This window comes from Clupea harengus, chromosome 10 (genome assembly GCF_900700415.2).
Source record: "Clupea harengus chromosome 10, Ch_v2.0.2, whole genome shotgun sequence".
In the NCBI taxonomy this organism is placed as follows: Eukaryota; Metazoa; Chordata; class Actinopteri; order Clupeiformes; family Clupeidae; genus Clupea; species Clupea harengus.
The window spans coordinates 2,383,192-2,405,541 of record NC_045161.1 but is presented as its reverse complement, the minus strand read 5'-3'; the positions used below and the strand labels follow the sequence as shown (position 1 = coordinate 2,405,541).

The window sequence follows — 22,350 nt, the reverse complement described above, 5'->3', positions numbered from 1 at the left end:
GTGTTATGGGGGTAGTGTGTCTCTGACGGTGTGTGTGTTATGGGGGTAGTGGGGCTCTGACGGTGTGTGTTATGGAGGTAGTGTGTGTCTGACGGTGTGTGTGTTATGGGGGTAGTGTGTCTCTGACGGTGTGTGTTATGGAGGTAGTTGGGGCTCTGACTGTGTGTGTTATGGAGGTAGTGTGTCTCTGACGGTGTGTGTTATGGAGGTAGTTGGGGCTCTGACTGTGTGTGTTATGGAGGTAGTGTGTCTCTGACTGTGTGTGTTATGGAGGTAGTGTGTCTCTGACTGTGTGTGTTATGGAGGTAGTGTGTCTCTGACTGTGTGTGTTATGGAGGTAGTGTGTCTCTGACTGTGTGTGTTATGGAGGTAGTGTGTCTCTGACTGTGTGTGTTATGGAGGTAGTGTGTCTCTGACGGAGTGTGTTATGGTTTTGCTCTTCTCACAGGACGAGCCTATAGAGCGCCACTGTGTGCCTGAGGTACCCAAGGAGCACTTTGGCCAGAGACTGCTGGTGAAGTGCTTGTCCTTGAAGTGAGTGGAGGTTGTTTCAAATCTTTTTTACTCTGCTTGTCTGATGTTACGCTTCTTTGTGCTGACCTGTGCTGTTTCTTCCCTTTGGAGGTTTGAGATTGAAATCGAACCAATATTTGCAAGTTTGGCCTTGTATGATGTCAAGGAAAAGAAAAAGGTGAGACGCGCTGCTTTTGTGAGACTTCTGCAGAGTTGCACTGTGGGAAAAAAAGCAGTTAACAGTGGCCTTAGTCTCCAAGAATAAGCTGAATCTATCATTATGTTATGAAAGGCCACATGAGGCCCGGAGGTTAGAGAAAATGCTCACTCCTACTCTGTGGCCGTCCTGCAGTACACATCTTTTTGCAAGGTCATGTTCGAGTCGCACATTTGAGAACATTATGAAATGTATGAATTGCAAACTGTGTGCCCACATTTACCCAGCTCATCATAACCGTGTACTCTGAGACAATTCCTCCCATTGTCAGTATTTCAGTACTGTCTGACCAACACTAGAGGGAGGCACTTAATCCCTTGTGAAAATGTCTTTTCTCATCTGAATTGAACTGTCCCTCCTGCGTCAGATATCGGAAAACTTCTTCTTCGACTTGAACTCGGAGCAAACCAAAGGCATGCTGAGGCCTCACATCCAGACGGCCGCCATCTCCACTCTGGCCAGATCGGCCATCTTCTCCATCACCTACCCTTCCCAAGACGTCTTCCTGGTGATCAAGGTCAGTGACTGCGCTCTCTGGCCTCAAGACCTCCTGAGAGATGGGCCTTCTCCAGAGGTTATGTGTTCCTCATAGTTCAGTGAATGGCCTTATGCTGTCCTCTTTCCTGTGTGAAATCATCTGCATGTTGAGAAGAAACCTCTTATTCAACCAACATATCTCAGCATATTGTGCATGATGACTGTAAATCGTATCAGCACAGACAAAAATAATTGTATAGACTCCCCAGCGTTCACATTCCTATCTAAATCTAAACAAAGGAATAAATACTTTACGTGACGTTAGCACAATGTGGTAACCCATGTGAAGCAGACCACACACACCCACACACATTCTCACACGCCCGCGCTTGTGATGTAATATTTCCTTTTCAGAAAGGACTCCGTTCATTTGTTGTGTTTGTTTGATTCCTAGCTGGAGAAAGTGTTACAGCAAGGAGACATTGGAGAGTGTGCAGAGCCATACATGGTGTTCAAAGAAGCCGACAACACTAAAGTAAGTCTGCTAATCCAGTTGAGGGTCACCGGGTTTGCCGGCTGCGGCTCACATCAAGTGTGCTTCTTTGGTTACGGTGTGTTTGAGTCAGAGCTGAGGTTATGGCCTACGAGGGGATGGTGTTACGCGAACATGCTTTGAGTTGTTGAATAACAGTGAAGTGAGTCACTGAAGCCAAACACGGAGGGAACTGCCTCAAAGCAAACCCTCTGTTGCCATTAAAAAGCATCTGTTGGGGTTTGCTTTACTGTCACAATGGCCTGGTCTCCAGTTCTGGACAGAATTATGTAGACCAACACATTGCAATAGAGTCATAGCAAAATTGGACCATGTGACAGCTCTAGTAAGAAAAGAAGCTCCCAAAATGTGTGAACTCATTTCTTCTGTCAGAACACTCTTAAATGCTGAAATGTGCCCATCTGAGGAGCCCAGCACTGATTGTGTGTCGCTGCGTTTTGTCCCTCAGAACAAGGAGAAGCTGGAGAAGTTACGCGGCCAGTCGGAGCAGTTCTGCCAGCGTCTGGGCCGGTACCGCATGCCCTTCGCCTGGACCGCCATCCACCTCATGAACATCGTGAACAGCGCCGGGAGCCTGGAGAGAGACACGGAGCTGGAGATGGGCCTGCCAGGTGAGCACTACACCCTAAGCCCTTGGGTAGAGCAACGCCCTAGCTCGGCTTTTTACATACTGAACCATGTTTGGCTCATTTCAGTGATTAGTTGTGTCATTTTTATGGCAATGCAGAGCATATTTGAAAAACATTTCTCTTTTCTAAGTCATGGACGGTGCTTTTGCTGTATGTGAGTTTTGTATCCATGCAACTTCTGACCCGTCGCCTCTGTGGTCCCCATGCAGAGAGGAAAGGGTCCTGGTCAGAGCGCAGGAACTCCAGCATCGTGGGCCGGCGCTCTTTGGAGAGGACCACCAGTGGAGATGAGTCCTGCAGCCTGACCAGCTTCCGGCCGGCCACCCTCACCGTCACCAACTTCTTCAAGCAGGTCAGGGGCCCCTTGCCCTGCTGGTGTACATCAGCATAAACTTACATTTACATTTAGTCATTTAGCAGACGCTTTTGTCCAAAGCGACGTACAAGGGAGAGAATATTCAAGCTACGAGCAATAGAACCTGGTGTAACAATAAATAAATACTACTTTACATAAGAAATATAACAAAATGAAATAAAAAAGAAAGAAAGAAGTGCAGAAATGTAACTGCAAGTTACTAGTCGAAGTGCCAGTTAGGACTAGTCGAAGTGCCAGTTAGTTAAACTAATGGAATGATGTGTGCAATTTGCATATGTTTCATCTGAGTCAGAGCATGACCTGTGACCCTGCACTGTAGACTTAAAGTCTGCTTGAAAGGCCTTCAACCCCGTCTTTGTCTGGGTCAGTAGGGCTTTTGGTTAAACATTAAAACTCTGAATGCAGTTTTGGCTGACTGTGCAGATGCCCAATAAATAAAGAGAATCATTTTAATGTAGGTATCAATTGGAAAGTCAACATTTGCTTATCTGATGGTACTCAGACCCCACTGATAGGCTTTGCTTTCTCCTGCCTGTTGTGATGCTGCTTGGTACCCATGGTGTAGAATGGTTTCCCTTATCCTTCATTTAAGCCTGAGTGTGTGTCTGTGTGCCTATAACAGGAGGGTGATCGTCTGAGTGATGAAGACCTCTATAAGTTCTTAGCTGACATGAGGAGACCCTCCTCTGTGCTCCGCAGACTGAGGCCCATCACAGGTGAGACTACATTTCCCAAGAAGCCTCAAACTGACTAGGGGAACAGGGCACAGCAGGAAGGCCAAAGCAAGTGTAGTGCCTGTGTAAAAAAGTCCCAAGACTCATGTCTTGTATATGTTTATTTCTTTAAAACACACGTTTATGGAAGAGAAGCAAACATGCCTTGCAGCAGGACAGAATTCTCTAGAGCAGAAAGACTGTGGGCATGTGGTAGGCAGAACACGATCCCTCGGGGCTCACATTCCACTGGGCAGTGGTCAGATGGGAGAGCAGAACAAATGTGTAATGGAATTTGGACTACATAAATGAAAGAAAGGATGCAGACAGAAACCAAATCTAAAATATGCCAGAAAGAGGCAAATCACTTCAAATGCGTTGTGAAACCCAAATCGTGCATCTTGTAAAATCACATGGATACGGAAACCTAAAACAAATAAAACACAAAAATCAAAATTAAATTAAATTAAAAATGCTGTCGTTATGCCTAGAAGCCGTGATTTTCTATTCAATGTGGTTTTGTAAGCCGAGTGTAAGGGAGCGTCTTCGCTCGAGTGCCGTCCTGCCTGTGCTCTTCATGATCATTGCTCTCTTGTGCCCCACAGCCCAGCTGAAACTGGACATCTCTCCAGCCCCCGACAATCCCCACTACTGCCTGACCCCCGAGCTGATGCAGGTCAAGCCCTACCCTGACAGCAGGGTACGCCCCACCAGAGAGATCCTGGAGTTTCCCCCTAGAGATGTATACGTCCCCAACACCACCTACAGGTATGATAACATAGGACTAAACAACACCACCTACAGGTATGCTGACATAGGATTAAACAACACCACCTACAGGTATGATGACATAGGATTAAACAACACCACCTACAGGTATGCTGACATAGGATTAAACAACACCACCTACAGGTATGATGACATAGGATTAAACAACACCACCTACAGGTATGATGACATAGGATTAAACAACACCACCTACAGGTATGATAACATAGGATTAAACAACACCACCTACAGGTATGCTGACATAGGATTAAACAACACTACCTACAGGTATGATAACATAGGATTAAACAACACCACCTACAGGTATGATGACATAGGATTAAACAACACCACCTACAGGTATGATGACATAGGACTAAACAACACCACCTACAGGTATGATAACATAGGATTAAACAACACCACCTACAGGTATGATGACATAGGATTAAACAACACCACCTACTACAGGTATGATAACATAGGATTAAACAACACAACCTACAGGTATGCTGACATAGGATTAAACAACACCACCTACTACAGGTATGATAACATAGGATTAAACAACACCACCTACAGGTATGCTGACATAGGATTAAACAACACCACCTACGACAGGTATGATAACATAGGATTAAACAACACCACCTACAGGTATGATAACATAGGATTAATCAACACCACCTACAGGTATGATAACATAGGATTAAACAACACCACCTACAGGTATGATAACATAGGATTAAACAACACTACCTACAGGTATGCTGACATAGGATTAAACAACACCACCTACTACAGGTATGATAACATAGGATTAAACAACACCACCTACAGGTATGATAACATAGGATTAAACAACACCACCTACAGGTATGCTGACATAGGATTAAACAACACCACCTACAGGTATGCTGACATAGGATAAAACAACACCACCTACAGGTATGCTGACATAGGATTAAACAACACCACCTACAGGTATGCTGACATAGGATTAACCAACTCAAAGGTATTCGAGCCAAGTGTCAGATTTGCAGAACCGGTATTTGACCTTCATTAGAGCAGTTGAACAAATATATCAATGTGTCTTAAATGAGTCTTAATTAAGGCTGACTGGACAGAATGGCTGGGGAGATACCAACCCTCCTGACCTTGGACGGAATGTGTCAAATCTGATGTTAGTAAAGCAGTAAAGTAAAGCTGGCCTGTTGGCCTGTTGGCCTGCTGGCCTGCCCCCTGTTTCGAAAGCTACTGGGCAGGTTGCTCTCTGTTGGCTCCTCACGCAAGCGCACACTTTAGATTACCTGAAGTTTTTGGTGTTGTCCATGTATTGAGTGAAGATTGACAGAGGTGACTTGCCTGAGATGTTCCGGATCTATCCTGATGTTGTTTCATCCATTCCTGTTTTTTTTTTTTTGTGTGTGCGTGCCTGCGTGAGAGAAAGCAAGATCTTGAGTTTTGTATGACATGCGCAGTCACGTACCTGGAACTCTGAAGTGCCTTATAACCTCATGATTTGAGTTCACTGTTACCTCCATGAACACGTTTGCATGCTCTGTGCCTTGTGGGGTTGTCACGTGCAGGATGCAATGCTGTGAGTTTGTTTGCTTTATATTGCCATTCTCTATTTCAACATTCCATATCGATCAGCGGTGACTCCTATGCACACAAGTGTGCTCTGTAGAGTTCAGCTGGGGAGCCCCTCAAGGTAACATCACACCACCCACTGGGCTACCACACCACACCACAGCCCTTTTGACAACCCATGCGCTTTGACCCCTAGCGGTTTGCACTTCTATTTTAGTCAAGGCCTTGCAGGCACAGGCCAGTATCAGTTCACATTGATACTGTGTGGGTGTGTGTGTGTGTATGGGTGTATGTGTGTGTGTGTGGGTGTGTGTATGTGTGTGGGTGTATGTGTGTATGCAAGTGTGGGTGTGTGTGTGTGTGTGTATGGGTGTATGTGTGTGGGTGTATGTGTGAGTGGGTGTATGTATGCGCGCGTGTGTGTGTTTGCATTGCCCCATGTCTTTTGAGGTCATGTTTGTTGACTGGTGATAACACGTTGCTGCTGGCTTTTAAGCTGAGCCAGCTCTGCTGTTTACCCAGGGTGAGACCCCCTTGAGTTGGGTCAGTGCTGATTAATGAGATCTGGATCCAATCCATCACATGTGGAGTTGGAGGGGAGCTCAGGACTGGTACAGCACAGGTCATTGTCCTTTATTACATGGCTCAGACGGATTCACGTACGAATGGCTTGATTTCTTTATATCTACAGCTGGATTTGCATTTTTGGATTGCATTTTGTAAAGTATTGATAGTAAAAAGGCCTGTCAGATGTGAACCCCCCTCTTTAAATCCATCCAGGTTGGTTTACCAACTATAGATAGCATTTTTATTTTTTATTTTTCAGTATTGATGAAACCAAAAGATAATTTTTTGTGTTGATGCTTACTAAGTTTATCATTATTTGTATGTAGTATTGCATTTTTCGCACTTTTTATCATATTTTGATTAATCTGTTTTGATTGGAAAGTATTTTAGTTTAGACCGGATGGATTCTGTAACTAGTGACATGAATCACTCTCTCACAGACACACATGCATGCATGCATACATACAGACCACAAATAAAATGAACCCGGGGCCTAATTTGACTCTTTATATATATATATATATTGCAAGTGTATTTTCATTATAAATATGATTAGACTTTGCTCTAATTGGGCAAGAGAAAGTCTCAGTGAACAAATACATACAGTACAGCCATGTATGCAGAATAATATCGCAAGAGTCAATATGACTCGGTCATGAGGACAAGCAGATGCCAAAGCCCCTGTTGTGAAATGGTTATGAAAATGGTTTAAATACACTATACATTAGTTACACCTTAAATACAAGTTATAAGACGGTATAAAAAAATAAAGTGAAATTTCTATACTATATGGCTAATTGTTTCTTCCAAACACACACACACATTCGGTTGCATCTGGTTCAACAATGTAAAACAATGCTTGCGTTGGTCTTGTTGCCTATACTATAACAAATGGAATGCAGTGATGGCCTTGTATTAGGTTCGGACCAGATCAGTGGTGTGCTACTACTTGTCCATGGTCTGACTGGTCTGGCCCAGGAAGAAGCCGTGTATGCAGCATGCCTATCAGTCACAGTAACATATTTGTCTATTCTATGCTCTTAGTATGGGAAACATCTATGCTTACAGAAAGGGAAGTATTTCACTGGAAGTGTAGCACCTACAGGTCTGGACTTGAACACGTATGCCTTACTAAACTGTTGCTGGTCTGCCTGAAGTCCTCTGGTAAGAGATCATTGACACGATGATGTTGTATCAGTCTGAAATGAGTCCCAGTTGTGTGTGAACATCTGCTTATCAGTGGGTTCTGACTGGGACCGCAGAGTCTGGAGTTCAGTGGCGTCGGGGTGCTGGTTGCATGGAGATCTTGGTGGACTTTAAGGTGTAGGAGATCTCCCTCCCTGGTTTCCAGTAGATGGCTTTCCTCCTCAGGGAGCGCCCGCGGGACTTGAGCCATAAGTACCTGCCGTTAAGGTTGGTGTCTCCACAGGCGTTGAACCACCAGCCACCTGTTACAAATGACAAATGAAGAAGACGACGTGGAGATCAATAAACAAGTCCATGAAGGCTGTATGAGGTTCATTCCATAACCGTTCCTTTCATTAATGTGTCTTAATGGTGTTGGTGCAAGGTCAATGTAATCTTTGCCAACCCCCTACTTGTCAGTTTAAAAAAGAAGGCGAACCATCTCACCGGTGTAGTTGCGAGCGCAGTTGGAGTCCTCGTGGTTGTCGTTGTCTCGGTCTTTGGTGGAGAACCTCATGCCCGTGTGGTTGCTCATGGCGTCCGTCAGGTTTCCCCTCAAGTGTGTCAGGTGGAGGGTGAAGTCGGTGGCGGGCCCGTCCAGCGTGAACAGGTAGGCGATGGAGCGCGTCTCCTGCTTCCAGTCTTCCAGCTGGATGTGCATCATGTACTCCCTCTGCCTGGCGATGGCATAGATCTTCTCCAGGCCCAGCCAGAACTCCTCTGCTCAAAGACAACAACAACACCAGTCAGCTAATGTTGGATTGTGCCAACAGACATTTCATCCATTGCTTAACACAGGCCTTCTAATTCAAATCAGCTTCGGGCTTTCTGGCGCAGTCTTCAAAGGACTTTTACGAGCTGGCAGCATACTTGAGATATCTGCAGAGGTATGTATTTAAATAATCTTGTCAAGAACTGTGTTAAGTTTACGTTAAAAGTCACTGTGAACATGTAGTCATTGATATCATTGTTACATGACATACAGTGGATGTCATTTTATCCGTTATAGCGAAACAACTTGTGTATGCCGACACAACTTGCATCATAGGGCTTTCATTGGGCTTTTAGCTCAGTTGCAGTTTGCTGGGGCCTGTTCACTGGTGTGTCTGAGATCTAACTGCTGACTTCAGGCAGCTGGCTGACTCATCAGTTTTCACACAGGAAAGTCATTATGCATGAGGCATTCTTAGCCGCAGGTCTTGGGTTTAGTATTTGGGAATGCGGTTTGATTTGTGTGTCTTGGCTGGCCTCCACGCGTGGCTTGTGTAACTGCCTGTCAGTGCTCTGTCAGGACCCACAATAGAGGCATCTACTGTCAGCTGTCAGCTGTCTGCTGCTCTGTGTTGATACTTGTCCACGTCAGATGCACTCTGACGGCAATCTTTCCTCCTGGCTGCCTAAAGATGTCTGCATAGTTGGTCGACTGAACGTAGCCAATGCTAAATTGGAAATACTTTCGTTTTTTTATTCACTAATGTAGCGATATCATTTTAAATATTTGCTTACGCTGTAAGTCCCCAAAGCCTTTCTTGTACTTCTCCCAGGTCTGGTCAAAATCCACTGAGCCATCCTCCCTGCGCTGAATGACAACAGCACCGCCATCTGCGTGACACACACACAGAGGAGGGGCATGTGTGTGGTTAGAGTGGGGAATTGGGGGAATGGGGGAGGAAGTCAAGAGGAAAAAGCCAAGATAAAGAGTGCAGTGATAAGGCATTCCTACAGAATAAACAGCTTGCAAACGTGTGTTGATCATGCCTGTGCTGCATGCTGCTTTGAACACATGACAGTTCAGTACAGAAAGGTCAGTAATGAGCTCTGAATAAATGAAGCTTAGAATGCAGGTCAGTAACATGTTAGACTCCAACACGGTTGTTTCTTTCCAGTTGTCAGTCAGCACTGTCTTGTAGGAAAAAGGATTAGGTTGTGGCACAGGTTTTTGTCTTACCAGAGCTCATCTCGCAGAAGACGTTGAAAGGCTTCGATTGATTTGGCTTGATGGCATACACACCACTGTTCCTCTGTCCTTGGTTGAAGATCTCACTGCAGTCCATGGGAAGATCTGCAAACAGTTCAAGGACCACACTCAGTCAGGCAGTTGTTGGCGGTAGAAATGGCAATATGTTCCAATTTGTATTTGTAAAATGACGATTTGCAAAAATCACAGTTAGGTTACCAGAAGAGTTCATGCTGCCGTTTGTCGAGATCTCTGGGAGGTAATGGAGAACACTTGGAGGATCAGATTGAGAATTCGGTGGTTTTTCGGCAGTCTCTTGGAAAGGGTCAAAGTTAAGCTGAAACAGAATTTTTGAAGGTCCATTATGGCTGTGTGCTGGAGATGTTTTTGGAAGTGTCACATGGTCTCAACCTTTTAGAAATGAAAAGTGCCTTACTCCTTAATATCATATTCTTTTCAGTCAAGTCTATATGGAATATACTGCCTTTTAGTGCATGTTGGAAATCCATAATTGGTCGTGATGTATTTGCTCATTTGCACTGGACCTACCTTGTCCTCCAGACTCTTAATCTTGCTGCTCTGATAGTTGAGCTGCTCATTCTGCCCCCGGACAGCTGTCAGCAGGTCTGTGATAGTCCTCTCCTGGGACTCGATCACATCCTAAAACACATCATCTTAAGTATTTGGCAGTGTCCATTTTGAATGCATGTAGTAAAGGGACTGAAGTTTCTGAAAAACCCTTCAGTAGAACATGCAAACTTTTGCAAACTTCAACTACAATCATTCATCTGCAATATACAACTCAATTGCATATAAAAAAAACAATGTATGTGAACGTCACATTTAAAAAAGTAAAGGTAAATGTACAAAATGCAGTTTCCAAAAGCAAGCGTATGTGCTAGACTCTTCTGTGTATACATAATAAGCATGAGTTGGCCACATAAAGAAAATGGGGCAGGTCTTTGGGTGAGGAGCTGGTCGGTCACTCACCTTGAGCGCTGTCATCTCCTGGATCTGGTCGGCGGGCGCCATGCTCTGGGACAGCCCCTTGAGCTTCTCCTCCAGCCCCCCCACCTTGGTCTGCAGCTGCGAGCGCTCCTGGAGGATGCCGTCGATCTTGGAGTTAATCTCCAGCGACAGGTTCCGGATCTCCTCGTTGTTCACCTTCAGGAAGGTGGTGGTTTTCTTCAGCTCCTCTTCCTCCTCCTTGATCTCGCTGGTGACCACCGACAGCTGGTAGAAGGAGCGGTCGAAGATGTTGAGCTTCTCGAAGATGTCGTTGATCTGGGCTTTGGTCTTGTGCACAAACTCCCGCAGGCTCTGTCCCAGTTGCAGGAGACCGTTGGCCAGGAGGCGGACGTCGTCCAGCATAGCAAATCGCGATTTCCCTTGACCAGGAGCATCAGGTGGGAGGATGGGGGCATTGGTGACGGGGTTGGAAGGTGCCGGAAGACCTTCAGCAGCAGCAGCACTGCACAGACCCAGCAGCAGTAATAACACACACAGGGGCTTCATTCTTACTTACTCTGTCCTGTGCTTCCTTGTCTTGGCTTAGTTCAATTTGCCGGTCTCTTGAGTATGTTGTTATTCTTGCTGTCTTTTTTTTTTTTTGTTCTATCTGAGTCTCAACATTAATCTGCCTGTCTGATAGGTCTTTCTCCCTCTGTTCCTCTCTCTCTCTATCTCTCCCCCTCTCTCTCTCTCTCTCTCTCTATCTCCTCTCCCTCTCTGGTCTCGTGTGAGGACGATATCCAAACAGACTGAGGACCACTGTTATATACCTCCACTCAGATGGGGGAGGGAGCATGAGTTGATGATTAAACCGATGAGAAAAAGAATGAGCAATGAATCCAGAATCCAGAATGCTGATGATACATGTTCCCCATTTAATCATATCACAGCTGCATGCTGAAGAAGGGGCTCGCTCACAGCAGTGCTTGGGTGTGGATGCGGACAATAATGAAATATGCAGTTTTCCTGTCTCGGAGTTTGATTTAGGCACCTGCTGAATCAGCACTACATCACTCTCTCTGGTGCCACTGAGTAGGTCTAGATGAAGCCCCTTATTGCCCGTGGATAATCACTGCTGTCCCTGACTGTGGGCACAAGAGATGGAAGAGATGATCGATATATGGGGCTGTGCTCATCCTACTAGTGAAAGTATATTTATTTGTTAACTTGTTAGGGTAGGTAGTAAGTTTCCTTGCTGGTACATTCCATTCCATCTCAAGAGTGGCCACTATCTTGTTGCCGTGTGACACTTACAGACTGGATATAATCACTGAGTGGATGATTTTTCTCTCTTTTGTTTTATTGTTTTGAAGAAACCAATATGTTTTGAACTGTGAGACATATGCTCAGATCTGGTCCTCATCATATATATATATGATATAATGACATTTGTCCAGCCTTGCAATTATGTGTATTAGTATTCCGCAGTCATGCATTTTTTTTGGTTCATTTCTCTAAATTTCTCGAACTATCTGGTGAATAGTGGGATCTGCTGAAGGTGTTTGCTTTATTATGGCATGGGTGGAATTCCCCTGGACGCTGTCTTTACCTGCTCTCTACATGTGTGCAAGTGCCTTCAGTCGTCCAGGACTCGCGTTGTGAGAGTAAGTCATGGGTCTGCGCTCTGCTCTCCAGTGATCCTGCTGTTGGGAGTTTGTGCACCCATTGCTTGAGTTCTCAGCCAAGTTATTGGGGTAACATTGGCTTTGGTCAGTATATGAGCACCCATTGCCTGAGTTCTCAGCCAAGTTATTGGGGTAACATTGGCTTTGGTCAGTATATGAGCACCCATTGCCTGAGTTCTCAGCCAAGTTATTGGGGTAACATTGGCTTTGGTCAGTATATGAGCACCCATTGCTTGAGTTCTCAGCCAAGTTATTGGGGTAACATTGGCTTTGGTCAGTATATGAGCACCCATTGCTTGAGTTCTCAGCAAAGTTATTTGGGTAACATTGGCTTTTGTCATAATAATTGTGACCACCTGGTTCCTCCTCTTCTTGTAAGCAGTTTTTCTTCTGGAAAAGAGTCTGGACAGCAAACTAAGGGAAGGAGACTCCTGAACTTTCACATAATCAGTGCATCGGTGCATCTCAGACAAGAAGGATGACACCTACTGACCTACTGACACCTACCTGTTGTTCCATAATGGGCACATTTAGCCACATCTCACACAATGGGGAGCAGTAGAATACAAGTTGCATTAAATGGTCATTGCCTTACACTCATTTTTCTAACAAGCATCACTTGTCTAAATCTCACATTTATGTAGTGTCATCTCATAGAGCTTGGTGTTCATTATCTACTCTTTAAATATTGTAATACTATAAAGTACTATATTACTACTTTTTAATGGAATACTATATTATAACTATATTGTAAACTGTGATGTATAATAGGGGTGTATGGGTAACTGGGGTAACACCTTTTTTCCATATTGGAAAAAACCCTAGTGGAGGCCTCAGTGTTTTGCTGTGTTTTTGCCATTTTTGAAGCAGTTACTCATTTCAATTTTCAAGTTTCCTCTTCAAAATATGTCTTCCAGTACAACAGCATAGAGGTTTCAGTGTGCTTGTTTGTCAGTAGAACTGCTCTGTTTTAAGCAATGAGTCTCACTACTGAGACCAACTCACAATGGCCGATTTTTTTTAATATTTCCTTTTCACAATTCTCTGGTCTGGTCATGCCAGCTGGCTGTTGCCTGTCCTGGCATGTGGCCTGTTGACTGGTCTGGGTCTCTGGGTCTCTGGGTCTCTAAATAGAGCACACGTGGCCGCCCTGCCTGTGTGTACCCAGGGGCCCCTGTATGTGTAGGATGTGTGAGTTGCGTGTGTGTACTTTGGAGGGACGTTGGGGGTCTTGGCATCGAGTACCGTTGGGGGGATTTTGAAATGCTCTTGTTGCCACCCGCAACATCAACACCTCCTCTGTGAATGATTAAACCTCAAGAGGATGAGGCAGATAACACAATGAGACGTTGGTCGGCTTCCAAGAGGATACACTGGCTCGTTTTGAAATGCACTGCTGCCAATTGATGTGCACAAAAGGTCTTTGGTTTAGGAAGGCACGTCCAGTCAATTCATATGGGGATCGACCCTGTTCTTCACTGGTATGTTAGATCTCAGAAAAAGGAAAGAACTGCTCTACTGCTGCTGCAGATCTGCACTAAAACATTACGCTCCTACTCGACATCTGTAGGGGTTGTGACCCCTTCATGTTGGGTTTGGTGTTCAGTGTGGTGACTGTGGTGAACTGGTGGAATGCCACACACCGTAGATATACTGTATGATGGCGGCCCAGGAGCTGGGCCATTTCTTTCTTTTGGTGATTTGGGAGATGGAACTTGTCCAGTACATGAATCATTCTGAAGGAAAACAAACCCTTTGATCACATGAGCACAGAGTGATCGTGAGAATGTTACAAGATGTCCGAAGGAGAGGAGAGGAAAAGAAAAGAAAAGAAGAGATGGCTGTGGCTTTTTTTTTTTAAGCTCTTTGAATCCTTGGGTCTTTGAGAAAATCCCTATGGATCCAGTGTTCCGTCACTGTGGTCAGTGTGTTAGGACATGCTCCTGCTGTTGCAGTGCACTATAGAAACCTTATGCAACGCCTCGGGGGATTTGGGTGACCACAGAGTCAAAAGGCTTGCAATCACTCACAAGTGAACTAATCCCTGTGTGCGGACATCTTGGGACAGCAGTCACTGCTCCTTATGGCCCAGATGGTGTAGTAGGGGATTGTGTGGGTTGACAACAATTCTGCATTTTGAATACAATCTAGGGAGAAAATACATAGTGTTGTTAAAGACATGTTGTGACTACAGACATTTGTCACCAAACTGAGATATCTGGATCTGTGTGTGCAGCACTTTAATCTAAATGACAGATTAATTGTGCTTTCTTCTCTTTGGTCTCTCTCTCTCTCTCTCTCTCTCTCTCTCTCTCTCTCTCTCGCTTTCTCTCTCTCTCTCTCTCTCTCTCTCTCTCTCTCTTTTACCCCAGTGGGCAAAGTGACACTTCCTCATGACCATCTGTAATGTGTACAGTTGTAGTTCTGTTTGCTTAGCCAACGAGAGGGGGTCACCACATGGTGGGAAGACACACCCCTTGTTTCCACCAATCCCTCAGCGGACCTGCTGACCCCTCTGAACTTGCGTCGTCATGAAAAAAATGACCTTACAGTGCTACATGAGTCACCGTTGCACTACTGATAATGAAGGTTCCTCTGTAGGACAAATGTTTGAGGTTTCATGTCACTCTGCCCAGACCTTGGCACTTTTCCAGAGAGGCTCTGCACACAGACAGACATCTGGCATGTGGTGGAGCAACAACTCAAACAGTGTTTCTGATCATGGAAATGGGTTTTACAGTCTCCATAGCGCCTCGGCTCCCAAACTGGGGTACGCAAAGTGGTTCAGGGGGTACGCGGGGAGAACATTTCCGCGATAACGGAAAACGGACTGAATTCGCGGAATGTACCCTTTGAAACAGAATTGCAACTTTCAGACGGAAACATAATTTTTCCCTGTATTTTGCCCTGCAAGGCTGTATTTCTTTCTAATAAACACAACAACGATCGCAGCGATGAACAAGCATTAATTAAAAAACAAAACCACTGAGAAAATGTCACGTCTGTGCTGAACTCCGCTCCGGCCACGCCCCCCTGTTCAACGGTTGACACACACACACACCCCCGCTACAGCCTGTAAAATGAATTCGCTCATCTTCCCAATCGCCTGCAAATAATGTTTTTTTTTTTTTTAGTCTTCTGTTCTGTTGATGGCTGGCAAACAACAACCTTAGAAGGTTTGGGTCACTTGTGGCACATATTATTCACTCATTGTAAGCCATCAATCTACCTCAGGGTGAACAAAATGAGCCGAACGAGACTGTAAAAAGTTTGGAAACCACTGCCATAGAGCAAATGACCTCATCCAAAAACTCAGTTTCCACTCTGAAAATAAAACAAGAGCCAAAGTGTCTAACTTTTGTGTAACTTATTTGCTGTTGTTGCTCTTGTCTTCATCAGGAACATCCTGTACGTGTATCCTCAGAGCCTCAACTTTGCCAACCGGCAAGGCTCGGCCCGCAACATCACCGTCAAAGTGCAGTTCATGAATGGAGAGGATATCAGCAATGCCCTGCCTGTAAGGAACACAAACACAAACACGCAACAGAACACATACAAACACATAGTCCTATAATTACACGCACACGCAACTCATTCATTCATTCATTCATTCATGTACATATACATACATGCATACATACATACATTTACATACATATACATCCATACATATACATATACATACCAAGATCATTTCCTGTATATGTAAATATACTTGGCCATTAAAAAGAATTCTGATTCTGATATAGTACAGTACGTACATACATATAGTATAGTACCTACAAACATGCATACATACATACATACATACATACATACATATAATACAGTACATACATGCATATATACTGTGATATTTAGATTCAAATGACTTAAAAACATTCCAAATATTACTTAAAAGCCAGTATTTTACCATGGTTTGCATTTTCAGTCAATAGGATGAAATAGATCAATGTTATTCCGAGTTGTACTGATGTACTGTTTCTCTTGCAGGTGATTTTTGGCAAGTCCAGCTGTGCCGAGTATGCCAAAGAGGCATACACAGCCGTGGTGTACCATAACCGGTGAGATCTGCACTGCAGAGAGCAGACATTCTCCAACTGACAAAAATAGTCTGTGTCTCAAAAAGCATCTGAGAATGACATGCATTTGGCTGTTGATGTGTAAGACCAATAGAGGGGACTGTGATTTGGATTTTATTCCGTCACCGTCTGTGTGAGTGGTGTGTCGTCTGATGTTTGACGGCAACGGATTGGTCCAGCCCTTCACCTGATGTGCCAGAGGTGGCTGTTGATTGACAGGGAGGGTTGAAGCCAACCTGACCTAGCAAATTGAAATCTGCCCCTGCCTTGTGGGAAGACTTCATTTCAATTTACTCAAAGATTTTTTCCCCCCCAAAATGTCCCTGTCAAACTGGAAGAGAACAACCAACATGGTTATGTCTTAAGCAAGAGCAAACTCCTTATTCTTAAACATTGCATTCAGCATTAGCTCTTTTAGAGATTTTTTGAGAAAAGAGTAATTATAACTACTGTTTTAGGAACGCTCTAGAGCTGTTTTTATTGTGGATCAAATGTAATTAACATTTGGAAATGAAACTGATGTCAAGCATCTGCTTTTGGTGAGTCTGTGCTGCCACTCCGTGACCTAATCTGTGCTGGGCGATGTTGGCTCCTCCTGGTCCCTGCGCTCATACCCCCTCCCACGGTGCCCTTGGCTGAGGCCCCCTGTCCTTGTGCCGATGACTCTCCGCTGGCATTAAATCAGCACCTCGCATTCCCAATCAGAGCCATATTTTACCTTGGGTCGTCCTTCCAAGGTGAAAGTAAATAAAGCTGTGAGGCGCGGAGTGCTGCAGTCTGTAGATTTGATCGCCCTGAGTTGAATTTATGATGTGGTGCAATCTCCCTGCTCACTGCGCTGGGATCATTATTTCTGCAGAGGCGCTTCTTCACCTCCCTCCACTTTCTCATCTCTCATATCCCAGCCTCAGCAGATCCAATCTTACCTAAAGACATGCTCGCTCTCATTTACCCAGGGGCTGGATTGGGATGTAGGCATGTTTAATGTACGCACATGGAAAAAGTACAGCACATCATGATTACTTAAAGGGGAACTCAAAGGCATGTTTAATGTACGCACATGGAAAAAGCACAGCACATCATGGTTACTTAAAGGGGAACTTTAGGATTTTTTTTTAAACCTGGGCCCCATTTTCCCAAGTCAAAGGGACAAAAGTGATCGAAATCTGTCAAGTATTGAGTTGTTATGCTATAGCTGGCAACTGCAAAACAGCTATACAATGTATGGGACATGCATCCGCGTCAAAGTAAAACGTTTTTTTTTCCCGCCACTAATAGGCTCATAATGTAATTATAAGTGTCTGACTACTATATGGACAGAGATAGACCCGTGTCTGTTTACCTCAATAACTGATCCCTACAGAGATAGACCCGTGTCTGTTTACCTCAATAACTGATCCCTACAGAGATAGACCTGTGTCTGTTTACCTCAATAACTGTAAAGAAACTGTAGGAAATGACTGTATTAACAGTCATTTTCTACAGAAACAAAAACTTATACTTAAACTACAGAAACTGTAGTCCATGACGGTACGGTCATCTTGGGCCGATTCGGAACGAAACCTAAACGGATGGGAACCCAGGTTAAAAAAGCCTGAAGTTTCCCTCAAAGGCACGGCATTTACTGCTTCATGGTTTTATAGTTCATCTAACAACAACCTTTTGTAGTGAAAATGTGTCTCTTGGGTATTTAAGAATAAACACATCCGGTTGTTTTACTGATAATTGTGTTTTTTTTTTAAGTCTTGTTCCTCCTCCGGTTCCTCTTAAAGTGTTATTGTTTTTTCCTTTCCCTCAGGTCACCAGATTTCCATGACGAGATCAAGATCAAGCTGCCGGCCTCTCTGACTGACCACCACCACATCCTGTTCACGTTCTACCACGTCAGCTGCCAGCAGAAACAGAACACGCCCCTGGAGACGCCCGTCGGATACACGGTACCGTACCCTCTCCCGTCCGCACACACACACACACTCACTCCAAACCAAATAACACTATACACACACGTGCCCACACTCACTCCAAACCAAATAACACTATACACACAAGTGCACACACTCACTCCAAACCAAATAACACTATACACACAAGTGCACACACTCACTCCAAACCAAATAACACTATACACACACGTGCCCATACTCACTCCAAACCAAATAACACTATACACACAAGTGCCCACACTCACTCCAAACCAAATAACACTATACACAGAAGTGCACACACTCACTCCAAACCAAATAACACTATACACACAAGTGCCCATACTCACTCAAAACCAAATAACACTATACACACAAGTGCCCATACTCACTCGTGCAGCCACTCATACTCACTAGCATACTGACACACATTTATACTTGTGGCTTCCGTGTCACACACAGACCTACACTAAACCATATATGTACAGTGTATACAGTCTTTCATGTAGAAGTATGTACACTAGGTGTCCAGTTGCTAGCTAGTCATGAATTAGTTCCTCCTCTTCAGCTGAGGAACTATTCATTTAGTGAAGGTTTTACCATGTAATGTGGTGCTTTGCATCTGTATGATACTGCCATTTGAATTTATACTTTCTTACTGAGTTTATATACTTTTATTTTATGTAGAAGTAGTGTACAGAATAACATAAAATATAACATTGCTTCTAAACTTATTTAGTTAGTTTTCCCAAAAAATTTGTCTGTGTGTGTGTGTGTGTGTGTGTCTGTGTGTGTAAACAAGCCGTCTCCGTTCCATCTTCCCTCAGTGGATCCCCATGCTACAGAATGGCCGTCTCAGAACTGGACACTTCTGTCTGCCCGTCTCCCTGGAGAAGCCGCCGCAGTCTTACTCGGTCCTCTCTCCAGAGGTGGGAACAAACACTCACGTACTGATGCATATGTCCAGAGAGATATCTTTGTCCTTATCGCTTTGCATACATCGATCTCTGATGTCTTCATGCATTTCTTGTCCATCCTACATCAAAGGAAATATGATCTAGCGAACTGAAAGGCTTAATTTGCCCTAGAAAATATATTTGATTTACCTTAAACCCTTGAACCGACAATATTCGTTTTTTTTACGTAGCTGGGTGTTGCTTGTTATACAGTGTTGTTTCATGAAAGGGTAATGCTTTGACATTGCTATTCCAGGTGCCGCTACCAGGAATGAAATGGGTTGACAACCACAGAGGAGTTTTCAATTGTGAAGTGGTTACAGTTTCAGCACTCCATACACAGGTACGTTCACCACAACGAAGAGAAGAGAAGAATTCAAAAAGAAAACGCTCGCATAACCACCTCAAGTTCACTGACGGAGTTGACGAGGAGCACGTCTTAAATATTTGTTCATGAAATGATCAGTGAAAGGATCAGACCCTTGACAGCTCTTAGGTTAAAATGGAGGTAGTACCCTCCAGCCTTGACAGTCTATCAGCAGGGCAGCCTTATTAAATCTGGATTGTGCTCTCTTTTGGAGAACATAATAATAATAATAATCATCACACTTGATGATTTGTGGAGTGAACTGGCACAGCATGTGATTGGTTGGTCTTATTTAGTGCAACCCCACTCAATCTCCCCCTCACGGATGTGTTTGCGCCGTGTCGGGCTTCTAGAAGCGCCCCTCTCTCTCTCTCTCTCTCCTAAGGCTCACTAAAGGTAATATGGCCATGAATCATGCAGCACCGCTGCCTCACATGCTGACCGGAGCAGTTAGAGACTACGCTCTGTTTTGGAGAGAGCAGATGAAGCAAAGCTCAGCTTTATTGGGGTTTAAAAAAAAATAAAAATAAAATGTATTAATGTATCTCACTAATTGCTGCAGGTCACTGGATCTGTGCTTAATGGGGGATGCTGAAGTTTGCTACTGTGATCACACACACACTCTCGCCTCTTCCCTGCTCTCGACGTTCAATGCCAACACACACACACACACACACACACACACACACACACACACACACACACACACACTCACTCATCCGCTTTCTTCCCTTCTCTCACTGTTCAATGCCAACACACACACACACACACACACACACACATCCACTTTCTTCCCTTCTCTCACAGTTCAATGCCAACACACACACACACACACACACACACACACACACACACACACACACACACACACACACACACACACACTCATCCGCTTTCTTCCCTTCTCTCACTGTTCAATGCCAACACAAGCACACACACACACACACACTCACACACACACACACTCATCCGCTTTCTTCCCTTCTCTCACTGTTCACTGCCAACACACACACACACACACACACACACACACACACACACACACTCATCCGCTTTCTTCCCTTCTCTCACTGTTCACTGCCAACACACACACACACACACACACACACACACACACACACACACCCCTCTTGTCCGATGTTCATAGTCTCCCGTGTGCCCTCTGTGCCTCCTGTCTCAGGACCAGTACCTGGATAAGTTCTTTGCCCTGGTGCACGCCCTGGACGAGCACACGTTCCCAGTGCGGATCGGAGACATGCGCATCATGGAGAACAACCTGGAGGCCGAGCTGAAGACCAGCATCGCCGCGCTCAACTCCACCCAGCTGGAGCCCGTGCTGCGCTTCCTCCACCTGCTGCTGGACAAGCTGGTGGTGCTGGTGGTGCGGCCGCCCGTCATCGCAGGCCAGATAGGTATGGACATATACACACCTATACTATCTGGTAGTGCAGCCCCCCGTCATCGCTAGGGTTGGGTACCGAGAACCGGTACCAATATGGAACCGGTTCCAATACAACCGGTACCTACCCGGACCGAAATGCAACGCAGATTTCGGTGCTTCATTTCGGTGCCTGAGCCAATTGAACACGGTCGCTAGGCAGATTCCGTGGGGCACATGTAAAACTGCCCCAGCTCCCAATGTAAACTTTGTCCTGTGTCGCTCACGCTCATTGGTGTTTTCATAGCAACAGTCTTTTGACAGTGAAGAGCAGGCAGCATTTCACAGAGCAAGCACAAACAGAACTAGCCAATCAACCTTACTCATCGCAGGCCAGATAGGTGAGGAGGGTGGCACAACTGCTCAGAGACAGGCATCCACACACCCGTGCAAACATAAACATAACACACACATTATTTCACTGGCTTGCGTTGCGCCTCCCTGCCATTAGGGGACAGTTGAGGCATGCAGGCATGAAAAGTTGAAAATTTGAACCTGAATTAGGAATCATTAACATACACACAGACACACAGACACACAGACACGCAGACACGCAGACACGCAGACACGCAGACACGCAGACACGCAGACACGCAGACACGCAGACACGCAGACACGCAGACACGCAGACACACAGACACACAGACACACAGACACACAGACACACAGACACACAGACACACAGACACACAGACACAGAATTATAATTTCCTCAAAGCTGTCCTATGCACAAACGCACATACATACCTATAGTATGTCCACATGCTAACTCTGTCAATGTTAGTTAATATGTTGACAAATGTCTACAAAGCCTAATGTCTTCGCCCGTCACTGGGGAGGAACATCGCTGAGCATACTGATACTGTAGTTTGTTGGAGTGGGTTGATCAGTGGGAGATCATTGCTGAACCATGTGATTTGGGTAGTGAATATCCTCCTCCCATCAAAGCTTGAGGAGCTTTACCGTGACTCACTGCTGATTGAGCTCCATCGATCTAAATGATGCAAACACCCAGTCATAAACAAAGCTCCAGTTTAGGAATGTTTGTAGTGGTTCTTCATTTCTTCTCCACGTGGTGTTAGATAAGTGTTTGTAGGAGTATTGTTGACCTTTTGCTATCTGACATTTGTTTGTTAGTTTTTCAAATCCTATAACAGACCTGTGCCAAATGTTGTGTTTGTAGTGAATCTAGGCCAGGCCTCTTTTGAAGTGATGGCGTCCATTGTGAACCGTCTGCATAAGTACCTGGACACCAGTCAGGACCAACATGGCCGAAACTCCCTCCTCTCCTCCTACATCCACTACGTCTTCCGTCTCCCCAACATGGACCCCAACACCCCCTCACCAGGTACAACCTCTCCTGTTGTACAATCATATGCAAGGACATTTTGTTCTGTGGTC

The 22,350-nt window shown here is 44.9% G+C and overlaps 2 protein-coding genes across 22 annotated transcripts in view; one reads left to right on the top strand and one right to left on the bottom strand.

Annotated features, from left to right (window-relative positions):
* Positions 1 to 22,350, top strand: part of dock7 (dedicator of cytokinesis 7) — a 57,136-nt gene that overhangs the window by 9,765 nt on the left and 25,021 nt on the right. For all 21 annotated transcript variants that reach the window (XM_031574979.2, XM_031574995.2, XM_031574994.2 and 18 more), the window contains exons 7-21: positions 449 to 534; positions 625 to 691; positions 1,098 to 1,247; positions 1,662 to 1,742; positions 2,209 to 2,371; positions 2,599 to 2,741; positions 3,388 to 3,481; positions 4,084 to 4,246; positions 15,584 to 15,701; positions 16,178 to 16,248; positions 18,065 to 18,203; positions 19,016 to 19,117; positions 19,401 to 19,487; positions 20,692 to 20,923; positions 22,133 to 22,297. In XM_031574979.2, coding sequence (XP_031430839.1) covers positions 449 to 534; positions 625 to 691; positions 1,098 to 1,247; positions 1,662 to 1,742; positions 2,209 to 2,371; positions 2,599 to 2,741; positions 3,388 to 3,481; positions 4,084 to 4,246; positions 15,584 to 15,701; positions 16,178 to 16,248; positions 18,065 to 18,203; positions 19,016 to 19,117; positions 19,401 to 19,487; positions 20,692 to 20,923; positions 22,133 to 22,297 — 1,861 coding nt within the window. The remainder of the gene's footprint in view (positions 1 to 448; positions 535 to 624; positions 692 to 1,097; positions 1,248 to 1,661; positions 1,743 to 2,208; positions 2,372 to 2,598; positions 2,742 to 3,387; positions 3,482 to 4,083; positions 4,247 to 15,583; positions 15,702 to 16,177; positions 16,249 to 18,064; positions 18,204 to 19,015; positions 19,118 to 19,400; positions 19,488 to 20,691; positions 20,924 to 22,132; positions 22,298 to 22,350) is intronic.
* angptl3 (angiopoietin-like 3) lies at positions 6,904 to 12,511 on the bottom strand. Its single transcript, XM_012842165.3, has 7 exons — positions 10,539 to 12,511; positions 10,098 to 10,208; positions 9,768 to 9,885; positions 9,540 to 9,653; positions 9,098 to 9,193; positions 8,039 to 8,311; positions 6,904 to 7,854 (listed from the first exon to the last, which is right to left on the bottom strand). The coding sequence occupies exons 1-7, from the start codon at positions 11,061 to 11,063 to the stop codon at positions 7,679 to 7,681; spliced, it is 1,413 nt and encodes a 470-aa protein (XP_012697619.2). The 5' UTR covers positions 11,064 to 12,511; the 3' UTR covers positions 6,904 to 7,678.